Source organism: Aphidius gifuensis, linkage group LG1 (assembly GCF_014905175.1).
Source record: "Aphidius gifuensis isolate YNYX2018 linkage group LG1, ASM1490517v1, whole genome shotgun sequence".
Taxonomy (NCBI): Eukaryota; Metazoa; Arthropoda; class Insecta; order Hymenoptera; family Braconidae; genus Aphidius; species Aphidius gifuensis.
Window position 1 is genome coordinate 503,206 of NC_057788.1, and position 13,217 is coordinate 516,422.

At 26.2% G+C, this 13,217-nt stretch overlaps 2 protein-coding genes across 3 annotated transcripts; both read left to right on the plus strand.

Moving 5' to 3' along the window:
• The first annotated feature begins 1,707 nt into the window (after window positions 1–1,707).
• Window positions 1,708–4,647, plus strand: LOC122860680 (condensin complex subunit 2). The gene is made up of 3 exons (XM_044164591.1): window positions 1,708–1,782; window positions 1,907–2,091; window positions 2,165–4,647. Exon 3 carries the CDS (start codon window positions 2,188–2,190, stop codon window positions 4,396–4,398), a length of 2,211 nt encoding a protein of 736 aa, XP_044020526.1. The 5' UTR covers window positions 1,708–1,782; window positions 1,907–2,091; window positions 2,165–2,187; the 3' UTR covers window positions 4,399–4,647.
• A 109-nt stretch (window positions 4,648–4,756) lies between these two features.
• Window positions 4,757–12,887, plus strand: LOC122860681 (reticulocyte-binding protein 2). Of its 2 annotated transcripts, XM_044164592.1 has the most exons (6): window positions 4,757–5,604; window positions 5,671–10,380; window positions 10,529–11,644; window positions 11,720–12,077; window positions 12,324–12,439; window positions 12,628–12,887. In XM_044164592.1, exons 1-6 carry the CDS (start codon window positions 5,133–5,135, stop codon window positions 12,744–12,746), a joined length of 6,891 nt encoding a protein of 2,296 aa, XP_044020527.1. In that variant the 5' UTR covers window positions 4,757–5,132; the 3' UTR covers window positions 12,747–12,887. The 2 variants fall into 2 exon arrangements, with proteins under 2 accessions (XP_044020527.1, XP_044020529.1); XM_044164594.1 differs by lacking the exon at window positions 12,324–12,439 and having other exon boundaries at window positions 5,059–5,604.
• Window positions 12,888–13,217: the final 330 nt, after the last annotated feature.

Here is a 13,217-nt window from a genome sequence, read left to right on the forward strand (position 1 = left end):
ATCAAACGGCTGATGAAAAATTAAATTTTTTAAAGTCACTGCTTGATAAGTGTGGTCGTTTTTTAACAATATTAGACTTGACAGCTTATGGTCATTGTAACATAGTGCCAGTTGTTAATGATTGTTGTCCAAACCTCATGAAACTTCGATTGAGATTCATCGATACTGACGATGCAATGTTATCCAATGCATTTACACGTCTATCTAAACTAAGGTCTTTGACAATTATATTTCAAAATATGGGGAATAAAATAATACCTGTGTCTTTAATAAATTCATTGAGAAACGTTGCTGATACATTGATTGAACTAAATTTGTTAAATTTCGTCAACCACTTGAATAACAGCTGTGATTATCCAGAAGAATTTAATTGTGTAAGTTGTAACTTTTTAGGTATTACAAAAAAAATTTGAAAGTACTCTTTTTATTCTTTAACGTACTTATCTATAATTGTTTTTTAGGTGATTCGTGAACTGAAAGTCATGAAATATTTAGAAGTTGCTGGTATACGAGGTTTCGACAATTTATTTGAGTATTTAAAAAATAATAAAATGTCTTTTTATTTCAACCATTATCGATATCTTAAGAAACCTCCTTATCTGGGACATTCGTTAATAAATATCAGGTCATTAAATTTATCAAGTTGCTTTATTACAGATAATAGTTTGTATACTATTGCTAATACCATCCAACGATTAGAATTTTTATCTATACCTTGTAAACGGATAACCGATGATGGTGTAGTAGCACTTTCAAAGATGAATAATTTACATATCATTCATTTCAACGGTCACAGTAACATCACTGATTCTTCAATCAAATTGCTCAAAAATATAGTAAAAGTATATTTACCACGAAGCAATAAAATAACTGATGTTTCAGTCACGAAACTACTTGAAAGTTCACCAAAAATTGTTTACCTCTTTCTTCACGACACAAGTGTGACTGCTGAATTTGTCAAAAAAGCAGCAAAAATATCAAGGAATCGAGAACAACTTTTGACGGTCGGCATTTTTCCATTAATACCTGATGTAAAACAATATGAATCGCCATACTTTAACATAAAGATAATTGAAAACATAGAAAAAGAAAAAGAATAGTATATTTTGATACAAATGCTCACGTAGATAGTGTGCAATTTTTAAAAATTAAAATATAAGAAATCGATTTTCAAACATAAAAATATATATTTAAAAAAATTAATTACGAAGATAAAATGTTAAAAAATCATTATCAAATATAAAAACAACAACAAGCTATCATAAATAAATAAATAAATAAAAATAATATTAATTGTATGAAGTATTTTTTACACCCTTTTCATTAAAAAAAAATAGAATGATTAAGATAAAAGTTAAAAAAAAAAAAAAAACAAAAAAGTAAGTTGGCTAACACCCAGAATTTACAAGTTGATAAATTACCACAATGTAAGTGCATATAATATACTCTCTTTCTTCAACAAATAATTTTTTTATAAAAACTATTTTATGTACTACATTATAAATATAACGATAATAATTATTTATTTAAAATAGTCATATTTTTACTCTCTCTTGTCTTTTTCAAAATTTAAAATGAAGTAGCCATCTTGATTCTCTAGCAAATCAGATTATTTTGTTTTTCTCTCTCTCCCGCCAGTTTTTATTATCATTATTATAAAATAGATCCATGTTGTCGACGGTTATAAAAAATAAAAATTAGACGCTCGTGTGTGTACACAAAAAAAAACATTGCTAACAATATATTTTTATATATTTAATTATTTAATTAATGGAAGATCAGGTATGTTAAATGTTTGTGTTGTTGTTTTTGATTTTAAACAAATTACCTATTTTTTAAATGTAAATATAATCTTTTAAATTATTGTTAGTAATTTTGTGTATATTAAAAAATGATTGTTTATTAGGAAAGTGATATTGATATACCAATTGAAAGTCCAAGTGATCAAAAACAGCTTCAAGTATTAAAAAAAATTCTTGTTCATCTTGAAAACACATATAATCTGCTTTGTTTGTTGAAAAGTGATTTGGATAAAATAACAGACAATTATTCATCAATTACGAATTGCTAATAAACATAACCATAAAAAAGGTACTAAATTTGACAACATAAATTTATATGTAATAATTTAGGTATATGTACTAATAGTAAAATTATTTTTTAGATAATTAAAAATATATTTATAAAATGGAGAATCGTCGTAAAAGTTTGGGTCATGCTCTTCTTATGGAAAATGCAACTCTATTAGAATCAAGTCCACTACGTCGTCGTTCAGTAATTGCTCAACGTTCAACACCAGCACCAATTGATGATGTTGTTAATGATGATAAAACTGAACGTTCAGGAAGTCGTAGATCACTTGGTTTATCAGGAATAACACGTATGACTGTGCCACAAATAAGAGATGGTATTGCTGAATGCATTAAACTAAATACACAAAATAAAATAAATATTAAAAATGCATTTAGTTTGAGTATGATTGATTTTATGGAATACATGGTAAAAAATCGTGATGAAGGTTTATCAAATCTTCAAATTGCCAGTACAACACTTGATGTTAGTGCTAAAATATATGGTTTACGTGTTGATTCATTACATCAAGACACCATGAAAATGGTTGGTCATCTTGATAAACAATCACAAGATGATCATAATAATAATGATGGTAATCGTGATAGTGGTGCTGGTGATGATAATAATCCCAATGATAATCATGAAAATAATCAAAATATCAATAGTCAATCTGATCGTATTAAAAAAAAAAGAAAATCATCACAAAAAATATTAGTAACAATTGAAAGTTTACAAACAAAACCTGATAAAGTTAGTTTAGAACCACCAATGTTTGGTGATGCTGATTGTCAAACAACTGATATGCTTTATCAAGTTATGTTACCAAAACATTGTAATAAAAATTTAAATCTTCATCCATATAAAGATGTTTATTTTGATGAAGAAATACCACTTGATAAAGATCACAATAATGATGATGAAGATGATGATGATGATGATGAATTGTTAAATGTTCCATGGCCTGTTATTAAACCAAATGGATCACAAAATATGATGTCAATGTTTGAAAATTTTTCATTTCTTAATTGGGATCCAAATGACAATGAATCAGTAACATCATCACAAGAAATACTTGATAATTTAAATGAATCATTACCATTCAATTTAAATGCTAGTTTACCAGCTGGTGGATCTGAAAATGGAACAGGAGGAAATGGTCCAAATAGTAATAATGATGTTTATTCAAATACAAATTATTTTGATATTAATGATGATTATGATGATGATGAAGTACATGTTAATGCACAATTTCAACAAGTTGATCGTTTATCTGAAAAAATTGTTGATATTGAAAAAGTATTAACTGTTGTTGGTAAAAAAACATCAGAACAACTTGAATATTCATATATACGTGATACAGTTAATATATTTCAAGCTGGTCCATCAACATGGACTGTTAAAAATAAAAATCGTCAATCAAGATTATTTGGTCGATGTCGTCAAGATGGACCAAAGAAAAAAAAAGAATTTACTATTGAATATTCACAATTAACAGCTGATAATGTTGACAAAAATTTTACAACATTAACAAGAGTTAATGCAAATAATAAAAATAAATATCCAGTTGGTTGGAAAAAAGAAAAATTTTTATTTGAATCATGTGATTTTTATGATACAGAAAAAACAATTAAATACAATACTCGAGATGAGAGATATTTACGTGTTCAAAAAGCACTCACTTTTGGTGGTGTTGATGGTGCCACTGATGGTGATAATAATAATGATCCGAATAATTTTAATGTATCATATGAAACACCAGAATTTAATAATGATGATGATGATCATAATGATGATGGCCAATATGATGACATTAATAATAATGATAATGATATGATTATTGATGATAACAATGATAATCAACAAATGAATCAAGATTTAACACAAAATAATAATAATGAAAATGAAGATAATGTTGGATTTTCACAAGGTGCATTTGTTGGTGATAATCTTGTTGAAGCACCAAAATTAACTGAAAAAATATACATACCATTTTCACAAAGAGCCAAAAAATTGGATATGCGAAATTTAAAAAAAACAATATGGAAAAGTTTAGATACAAAAGATGATGGTGAAAAAGAAAATTGTCAAATTGGTGATGCTGATGATTCTGATACTACAACAAATGATCAACATATTGTTAAAGACATTAAACAATTTAGTGATGTTTTTGTTCAATTGCCAAATAAATTAAATAAAAATGATGCCAGTGAATTAACATTTCCACTTGCTTTTGTATCACTTTTACATTTGGCTAATGAAAAAAATCTTCGAATAATATCGAATAATGAAAATTCAGATTTATCAATATTTCAAGATATTCATTAATTAATTTTTTTATTAAAAAATAAATTCAACAATTCCAAGTGCTCTCTCTTGTGTTTTTTTTTTTTTTTTTTTTTATTATTACTTTATTATTCTTTTACATTAATAATAAAATAATAATAATAATAATACCTAATTACTATTATCATTATTCAATACTTGAATTTTTTATGTAAAATTTTATCATAAACATTTTAATAGTACTAATAATTTTTAAATGATTAAATAAGATATTTTAATTAAAAAAAAAAACAATTGTTATATTTTCAAGTTTTTTTTTACCTCCCTCTCTTGCTCCTTGATCCGCCATTAAATGCAGGAATTTCTCTCTTTCTCTCTCTCTCTATTTCTGTGTGTATACATACATTTAAGCCTGTGTGTGTGTGTCATAGTTGGCGTCAGTGCAAAACTTAATTAAAAAAAAGAAAAATATAAGACATAAACAATAAAAATTTGTCATTATAAATAAATAAATAAAAATGTTCTATTAATTTTAATGTTTAATTATTTAATTAGAGTTTTTAGTTAATTAAAATTAAAAGAAAAAACAAGAATTTTAAATAAAAAAAATATATGTGAATTTGGTTATATGTGAAAATAAAAAATAAATAATTAATCAACAATGTAATAAGATTAATTATTAAATTTATATAAATTATAAAAACATAAATTATTTATTAATATTATTATTATTATTAGTTAAAAGTTATTGTTTTATTTGTTGAATAAAAAAAACAATGTCTGTGACCTCCGAGATGGGCTCATTTAGCTCAAAAGATGAGAATAAAAATAGTGATGATAATGCCAGTACCAGTGCTGGTGATGGTGATGAAAATTATAAAGATGATAAAGATAAAATTAATAAAAATAATGATAAAATGATGAAGGAAGATGAATCACCAGAACAATACAGACCCTATTGTGATGGTGACAGTGAAAATGATACTTATGATACACAATCACTTAGCATTATGGATATTAATGATATTATTGGTGTGCAAACTGAACCAGTTGAAGAATCAACTTTAGAATCTGAAATTGCAGCACTTTCAGAAATTATTGGTGATCCAGTTATTCCTCCAAAATCACCATCAGTAATTCAACAAACTGAAACAACAACACAAGATGATGATGATGGTAATAAAATTTTAGAGGCATCTGTCGATTCCATAACAGCAACAACAACAACAATTAAAAATGACAATGAAGGTAGAGTAATTATTTAATGTTTTTTTTCCCTTTTAAATTTTAAATTATATATTAATATTGTTACAGCTTGTAAATTAATAACTGAAGAAGAAGAAGAAGAAGAGGCTGAAGAAAAAGAAGATTCAATAGGTTTGAATAATAGTCTTTCATTGATTGGTGAAGCATATATATCTGAAGATTCACAAGGTGCTGATCCAGATGAGCTACACATTGGTAAAGAACCAAAAGTAATATTTTCATGTAAACCCTTGGTGGATAAACAAAATACTCAAACTGTCAACTCTACTCAATCATCAATTGATGATGATGATGTTGTTGTAAATAAAGAAATAAATGAGCCATTGATAATTGATACATGTAATGATGAAATTAAAAATGATGATACAACAATGACAATAACTGAAGAATCTTTCGAAATAATTGAAACTGTTGAATCAACTCAAGATGATAATGATGAACAAACAGTTGATGAAATTATGGATGAAATTGAAGAAAAATTATTAGACAATGTTGATGATATATGTAAAAATCAAGTTGATGAAAATGATGAACTTATGGAAAATGATTATGTTGAAGAAGCATTAGAGAGTAATAGTAATAAAGTTGATGATGCTATTTTAGAGAGTCTTGATATTATTGAGGAAACATCATCGCTTACTTTACCAGTTGATAATAATGCTGGTGATGATGATGATGATGCTGATGGGGATGATAATATTGTAACAACTGATGAAATTATTATAGAAACACAAAATATACAAGAAATTGATGATGAAATAATTGATGAATCACCATCTGTTATTGTTGATAAATCAATGGAACTTGATGAAACAATTGAAACAATTGAAGATAATAAAATAACAGATCTTGATGATTCAAATTTAGATATTCCAGAAATTGAAAATGATGAAAATAACATAGAGGAAACAGGTATTATTAAAAATACTGATGATTCATCACAAGAACAAGTAAAAAATATTAAAACAAATTTTAATGATCTACAAGTAGATATAGATAATTCTTTATTAGTTGATTCAACAAATCAACAAGAAGAAGAAGAACAACAACAAGAAATTAAACTTGATGAATCTAAAGAAGATATTCAAGTTGAAACTGATTATCCATCATCAGTAAATATACATTCAGAACAATCATCTGATCCTGAAGCTTCATCAGAAATGGCTGATTTAACAACTGAAGAAATATCTGCTGAAATTGATGATAAATGTGAAACAAATATTACAACTGTACAAAATAATAATGAAACAATTAATAAAAATGATAATGATGATGCATCATTAACAAATCAAGAACAATATTCTCAAATATTTGGTGATAATAATTCTCAAGAAATACAAGATATAAACACACTATTAAATATGGATGATAAGTTGGAGGAAATGTATCTTGAAGATGATACTAATGTTACAGAAATATCAGATATACTTGAAAGAACTAAAGATTTATATCCACCAAGTCCAAGTGATCTCATTGATGGTGATGATGATGATGATGATGTTGAAAAAAAATTAGCTTCAGGATCTAAAAAAATATCAAACGAAGCATTGGAAAATGTAACTGCAGATCAATTATCAAATCCACTAGAAGGTTCGGTTGATTCAAATATTACAGCGAGTCTTGATAAAACAAATTTGCCAGTGAAAGATGAAAAATTAAATGCTAAATCACCTGATATTGAAGTTGATGTTGAAGAAAAAAAAACAATTGAATGTAATAATTTAAATAAAGATAATGATGTTGATGATGATGATGATGACAATAGTGATGCAGTACACCAAGTTATAAGTGATAATCAAGAAGAAAATAATGATTTATTAACACCAGAATTTGAGGTATCTTTTACTGTACCAGATGAAGAAAAAATGGATATTTCTGATGAATTTTTAGAAGATCCACTTGGTGGTGTTGGTCATGGTATTGAAGAAATACATGAATCTGAGCTTGAATCTGCTGTTAAATACCTTCATATTGAATCACAAATTAATTTACCATTAAAACTTGATGACAATGTTACTATTGTCGATATAAATGAATCATCAAATAGTTCAGAAACTATAGAAATTAAAGATTCAATTGCAATATCTGAAGCAGAAATAATATCTGAAGCAGCTAAACTTGAAAATGAAAAATTGTTATTAAATGATAATGAGGATGACTATGTAGATAATGATGATGATAAAATTTCATCAGATAATTTAAATATTAATGAAAAAATAATTCAAGATATAACTAAAGTTGAAGAAAATAAAAATATAAATGTCACAAATTCAACTGTATTTCCAAAAACATCAATACTAGAAGAAAGATTAAAAATTCCACCAAAAATTGTTATTCCAATAATTGAATCATCAAAAATAATTGAACCAACACAAAAAACATCAAATTTATTAATTCAAAAAACAAGTACAAGCTTGAATATTGAATCACCAAAAAAAGATACAGATAAATGTGATTTTGATAATGTTGGATCACCAAGAATAATATTAAAAATTGCAAAATCAGCAATAACTGATTGTACTGAGCCAAAATCACCAAAAAGTCCTAAAATTCATTCACCAAATTTAGATCCTGATAGTCCAAGTCAAAAATTAGGTAAAATTAAATTAAAATTATCAAAAAGTGGTCATCCATTAATAATACCAAATAATGATGATGAAGATGATGATAATAATACAACAACCACCACAACAACCACAACAACAACAACAATTAATGAAAAAGATATAATATCAAATCAACAATGGCATACTGAAGGATCATCATCACTTTCACCACTTGGTATGAAAATTAAATTAACTAAAACAGGTGATGCAACAATAATACAAGAACAACATTGTAATAATATTATTAATTCACCAAAAAGAAATGAATCTCCATCAATTGGCATGAAATTTAAATTATCAAAAACAGGTGATGCATCAATAATACAACAATCTAATGATAAATCTGATGATGATTCAAAAGATTTAACAAAAAGAACTGATTCACCATCATTAGGAATGAAAATTAAATTTTTAAAAAAAGGTGGTGCATCAATTGTTTCAACTGATGCTATCATCACTGAACATGAACAACATGAACAACATGATATTGAACAACGACGAACTGAATCACCTCTTGGTATGAAAATTAAACTATCTAAAAGTGGTGATGCTTCAATAATACATGAGACACGTCAAGGTTCACCTAGTAGAACAATTGTCGAGGGTCTTGGTATGAAAATTAAATTATCAACAACTGGACATCCAACAATTATTCCTGATAATAAAAAAATTGAAGAAATGCCAATTAAAAATGATGAATTAACATCATCATCGTCATCAACAAAAAGAAAAGAAACAACAACTTTATTATCTCCAATTGAAATTAAAAAATCAAAAATTGATAATAATATTGTATCAAAATCAATAACAGAATTTTCAAATCAAACAATTATAAATAAAGAACAAAATAAAAAATCAACGACAATTGATACAATAAGTCGTAATCAAATGAATGTTATTAATCAAGAAATTGATATAACTCATATTAAAAAAAAATCACAATCACGTGCTGATTTAACAATTGGTGAAAAATTAAAAAATATATTAACACAAAATAAATCAAATTGTTCATCTTTATCATTATCTTCATCATCACCACCACCATCATTATCATTATCATCAACATCTTCAGCTTCATCATCATCCTCATCATCCTCGTCTTCATCATCAGATAATACTGATACAATACAACAACAAAAACAACAACAACAACAACAACAACAGCATCATCCACAACCAGAATTAATAATTGTCAATGAAAATTCAAATTCAAGTCAAGATGTCATGATAATTGATGATACATCATTACAAACACAATCAGTATCATTAACACAACCACTAGCTCCACCACCACCGCCACCACCAGCTCCAGAACCTATTGGATTGCCTGAAGCTATTATTAAAGTACCGAGAAAACGTGGTAGACCACGACGTATTGATTTACCACAAAATCAACAACAACAACAAACATCACCACAAAAACAAAAAATAATATTAAAAGATCCATTAATTGGTAAATTGGCTGATAATGAAAGACCAAAAAGAACATGTAGAAGTAGTCAAAAAAGTTATGCACCACCAAAACGTGGACGTGGACGTGGTAGAGGTAAAAGAAAAATTGATAGATTAGATCGTTCTGATGCTAATACCTATTATCAAAATAAAAAAGCAAGATTTGATTATGATGATGATAATGACGATGAAAATGATGATGACAATGATGACGATGATGATAATAATAATTTAACAATAATTGATAATCAAACACCATCATCATCATCATCATCAATTAACATAGACAATGTACATATGAATAATGATACAATTAATAATTCATCAGAATTATATAAAGCACTAAAACAACCATTAAAATCATCATCAGTTTCATCAAATAATATTAATGCTGCTGCTGGTAGTGGTGCATCATCAATTGTTGATATAACAACAAGATTTGATAATAGTAATAAAACAAAATGTGTAATAACAAAAACAATTATAAAAAATTCAAGTAATTCTAATTCTAATAATAATGAAAGTGATACATCTATTGGAAAAAATTGGCTTACACCAATAACAACAACACCAACAACAACAAAAAATATTAAACAAAATGATACATCTTCAAATCTTCAAGTTATTGATGAAGAAACACGAATGAGCTCTGATTCATTTTCACGATCTCAAACACCAGCAAGGCAAATATCAACTCATGGTAATATATATATTTTTGTATTTATATTTATAGCAAGAACCAAGTATATTCTATATAATCTAAAAATAGTATAATAGTTAGTTGTAAGATACATGATTGTTTGATGCTGAAAAATTAATATTTTATAATGTGAATTTTTATAAAACAGGTGCAGATACAATAATAAATGAAGAATCACAAGGTAGTGTATTGAGTACAGCAACAACTGAATCAGAAAAAGTTAAAGTTAAAAATCGTAGAATGGAAATAAATTTTGATCCAGATGAGGGTCCATTTACTGTTGATAAAATAGCTGAATATGAATGGCCACTTGATCGTAAAAATGATACGTCAATGATACAAGAACAAATATCACAATATCTTGGTGTTAAATCATTTAAACGTAAATATCCAGATTTAAAAAGACGTATGGTTGATATGGAAGAACGTAATTATTTACGTGAAAATGGTTTAGTTAGTGAAAGTATGTGTGATATGGGTTTAACAGCTGTTGGTAGTTCTGAGGTACTTGATATTATGTGTAGTGATTTTCCTGATCATTATGAAGAATATAGAAAACATATGCGTGAAAAACAAATAAAAGAACATTCAAAAAAACAAAAAGAATTAACTGCAGCAGCAAATGCTGAAAAAAATCGTATTGATTTAGCTGAAATGGCTGTACAATCAGCCCTATCATGGAATATTAATTTTAATAAAGAAAGAAAAGAAACAAGAAAATGTAGTCTTGATTTACAAACATTTACAATTCATGTACCTAAAAGAAAACAATATTACAATAAAATTAAAGATTATAATAGTAATAAAAATTGTAATTATCCAGTATCACTTATACCTGGACAATATACTGATTATTATCGTGAATATACATCATCTGAATTACGTTATTATCCATTAAATACTGTTATTTATGGACCAATGAGACCAAATCATCAAAGAAGAAAATTCAATCATGATAGTCAATCAGAAGACGAAGAAGATGAAGAAGAATCACAAACTGATGATGATAATGATGACACTGATGATTCTGATTCATCATCTGATGATTCAAGTTGTTCATCAAGTCAAGATGATACACAAGATGATACTGAAGAATCACAATCAACAATAATGGATGAAGTTGATAATAATATTAATATTACAGAATTAACAAATCAAAAAGATATTATAAATAAAAATCTTAAATGTAAAATGTGTTTAAAACATTTAAATAAAACAAGTAAATCGGAAATGTTGGTACAATGTGGTACTTGCAATGGATATGGTAATGATTAATTAAATATTTTATATATTAAATTTGATAATTGATTGAATTTAATTTTTATTATTATCATTACAGTTCATCCATCGTGTATTGATTTAACAATTGATATGGTTCCACATATTCAGGCATATGCATGGCAATGTACTGATTGTAAAACATGTGCACAATGTCATGATCCAGCTGATGAGGATAAAATGTTATTTTGTGATATGTGTGATAGAGGATATCATATATATTGTGTTGGATTGAGAAGGGTACCACAGGGTCGTTGGCATTGTACTGAATGTGCAATTTGTGGTAGTTGTGGTTCACGTGATGCTGGTGGTATTGCTAATGGTGATAAAAATGGAGTTGCACAATGGCAACATGAATATAAAAAGGGTGAAAAAAATACCAGAGTTTATGTTTCAACTCTATGTGTTCCTTGTTCAAAGTAAGTTGTTTTTATTATTATTATTTTTAATTTTAATTTTCAATTTTATTATATACGTATGTGTGTATGTATTATTATTTATTTTAATAAAAATTACAGCAGAAGCAGTAGTCAATTTGCAGACGTATCATAATACATAATACAACTAAAAATATTAATATTTATTATCATGCTTATTATCATATTATATCACCAACTAACTTATTAACAAACTCTATAATAATTTATTGCATTATTAATATTAAGGCTTTGGAGAAAGGGTCGTTATTGCCCTCATTGCAGTCGATGTCATACTGTCTCAAGACTTGATCAAGATGACACTCTTGTGCACTGCAGTGCATGTGACAAATATCTGCACTTAGGTATTAATATAAATTCATCTCAACATCAACAACATTTGTCTTTTATTTATATTAATAACAAATCTAACAAGTTTAACTAATATTATTATTTAAAAAAAAAAAACATTAAATAAAGCATGATTTATATTTGTTTGTTTATTAATTATTAATGTTTATTAATATAATAAAATTAAATAATAATTTTACAGATTGTGTGGAGAACAAGGATCTGACATTCGACAGGAAAAAATATCAGTGTGATTTGTGTCTGCCAAAATATCGTGGACAAGGAATTAAAAATTTCATGTCCAAAGTCATCAAAGGATAAAAATTATCAAATACATCATCACCACCACAACATTTATTGATAGATAATAATAATAATTGCATTGTTTATCTTTCCATTGAAAATCAAAGACTGTTTGTTTATTGATTACTTTTTAATTTAATTATATATATTGCCTAAAAACAACAGTAATAATACTAATAATTGTCAAATTGTTATTAATATTTTGACATTTTTTTATTGATAGTTGATATTTTTAATATTGATAAGAGGAAAACAAAAGCAGTCAAAATTAAGTTGAAAAAAAAAAAAGAAAATAAGTTCATATTTTTTATTTGTTAATAAAATTAATAATATGTTTATTATTAGCTATAAGTTTATCATTAAATGAAAAATCATCAACATTTTTTTATCATTATCATCAATATGGAAAAATAAAAAATTAAGTTTATCATTTTCAAAATATTATAGATTGAGTTTTTAATTTTCAATATTTCAAGGCTTTATTCGTAA

Coding starts and splice junctions, on each gene's coding strand:
- LOC122860680 (XM_044164591.1), top strand. CDS start 2,188: ATGGAGAATCGTCGTAAAAGTTTGGGTCATGCTCTTCTTATGGAAAAT.
- LOC122860681 (XM_044164592.1), top strand. CDS start 5,133: ATGTCTGTGACCTCCGAGATGGGCTCATTTAGCTCAAAAGATGAGAAT. Junction 5,605..5,670: donor AATTAAAAATGACAATGAAG/GTAGAGTAATTA, acceptor ATATTGTTACAG/CTTGTAAATTAATAACTGAA. Junction 12,440..12,627: donor TGACAAATATCTGCACTTAG/GTATTAATATAA, acceptor ATAATTTTACAG/ATTGTGTGGAGAACAAGGAT.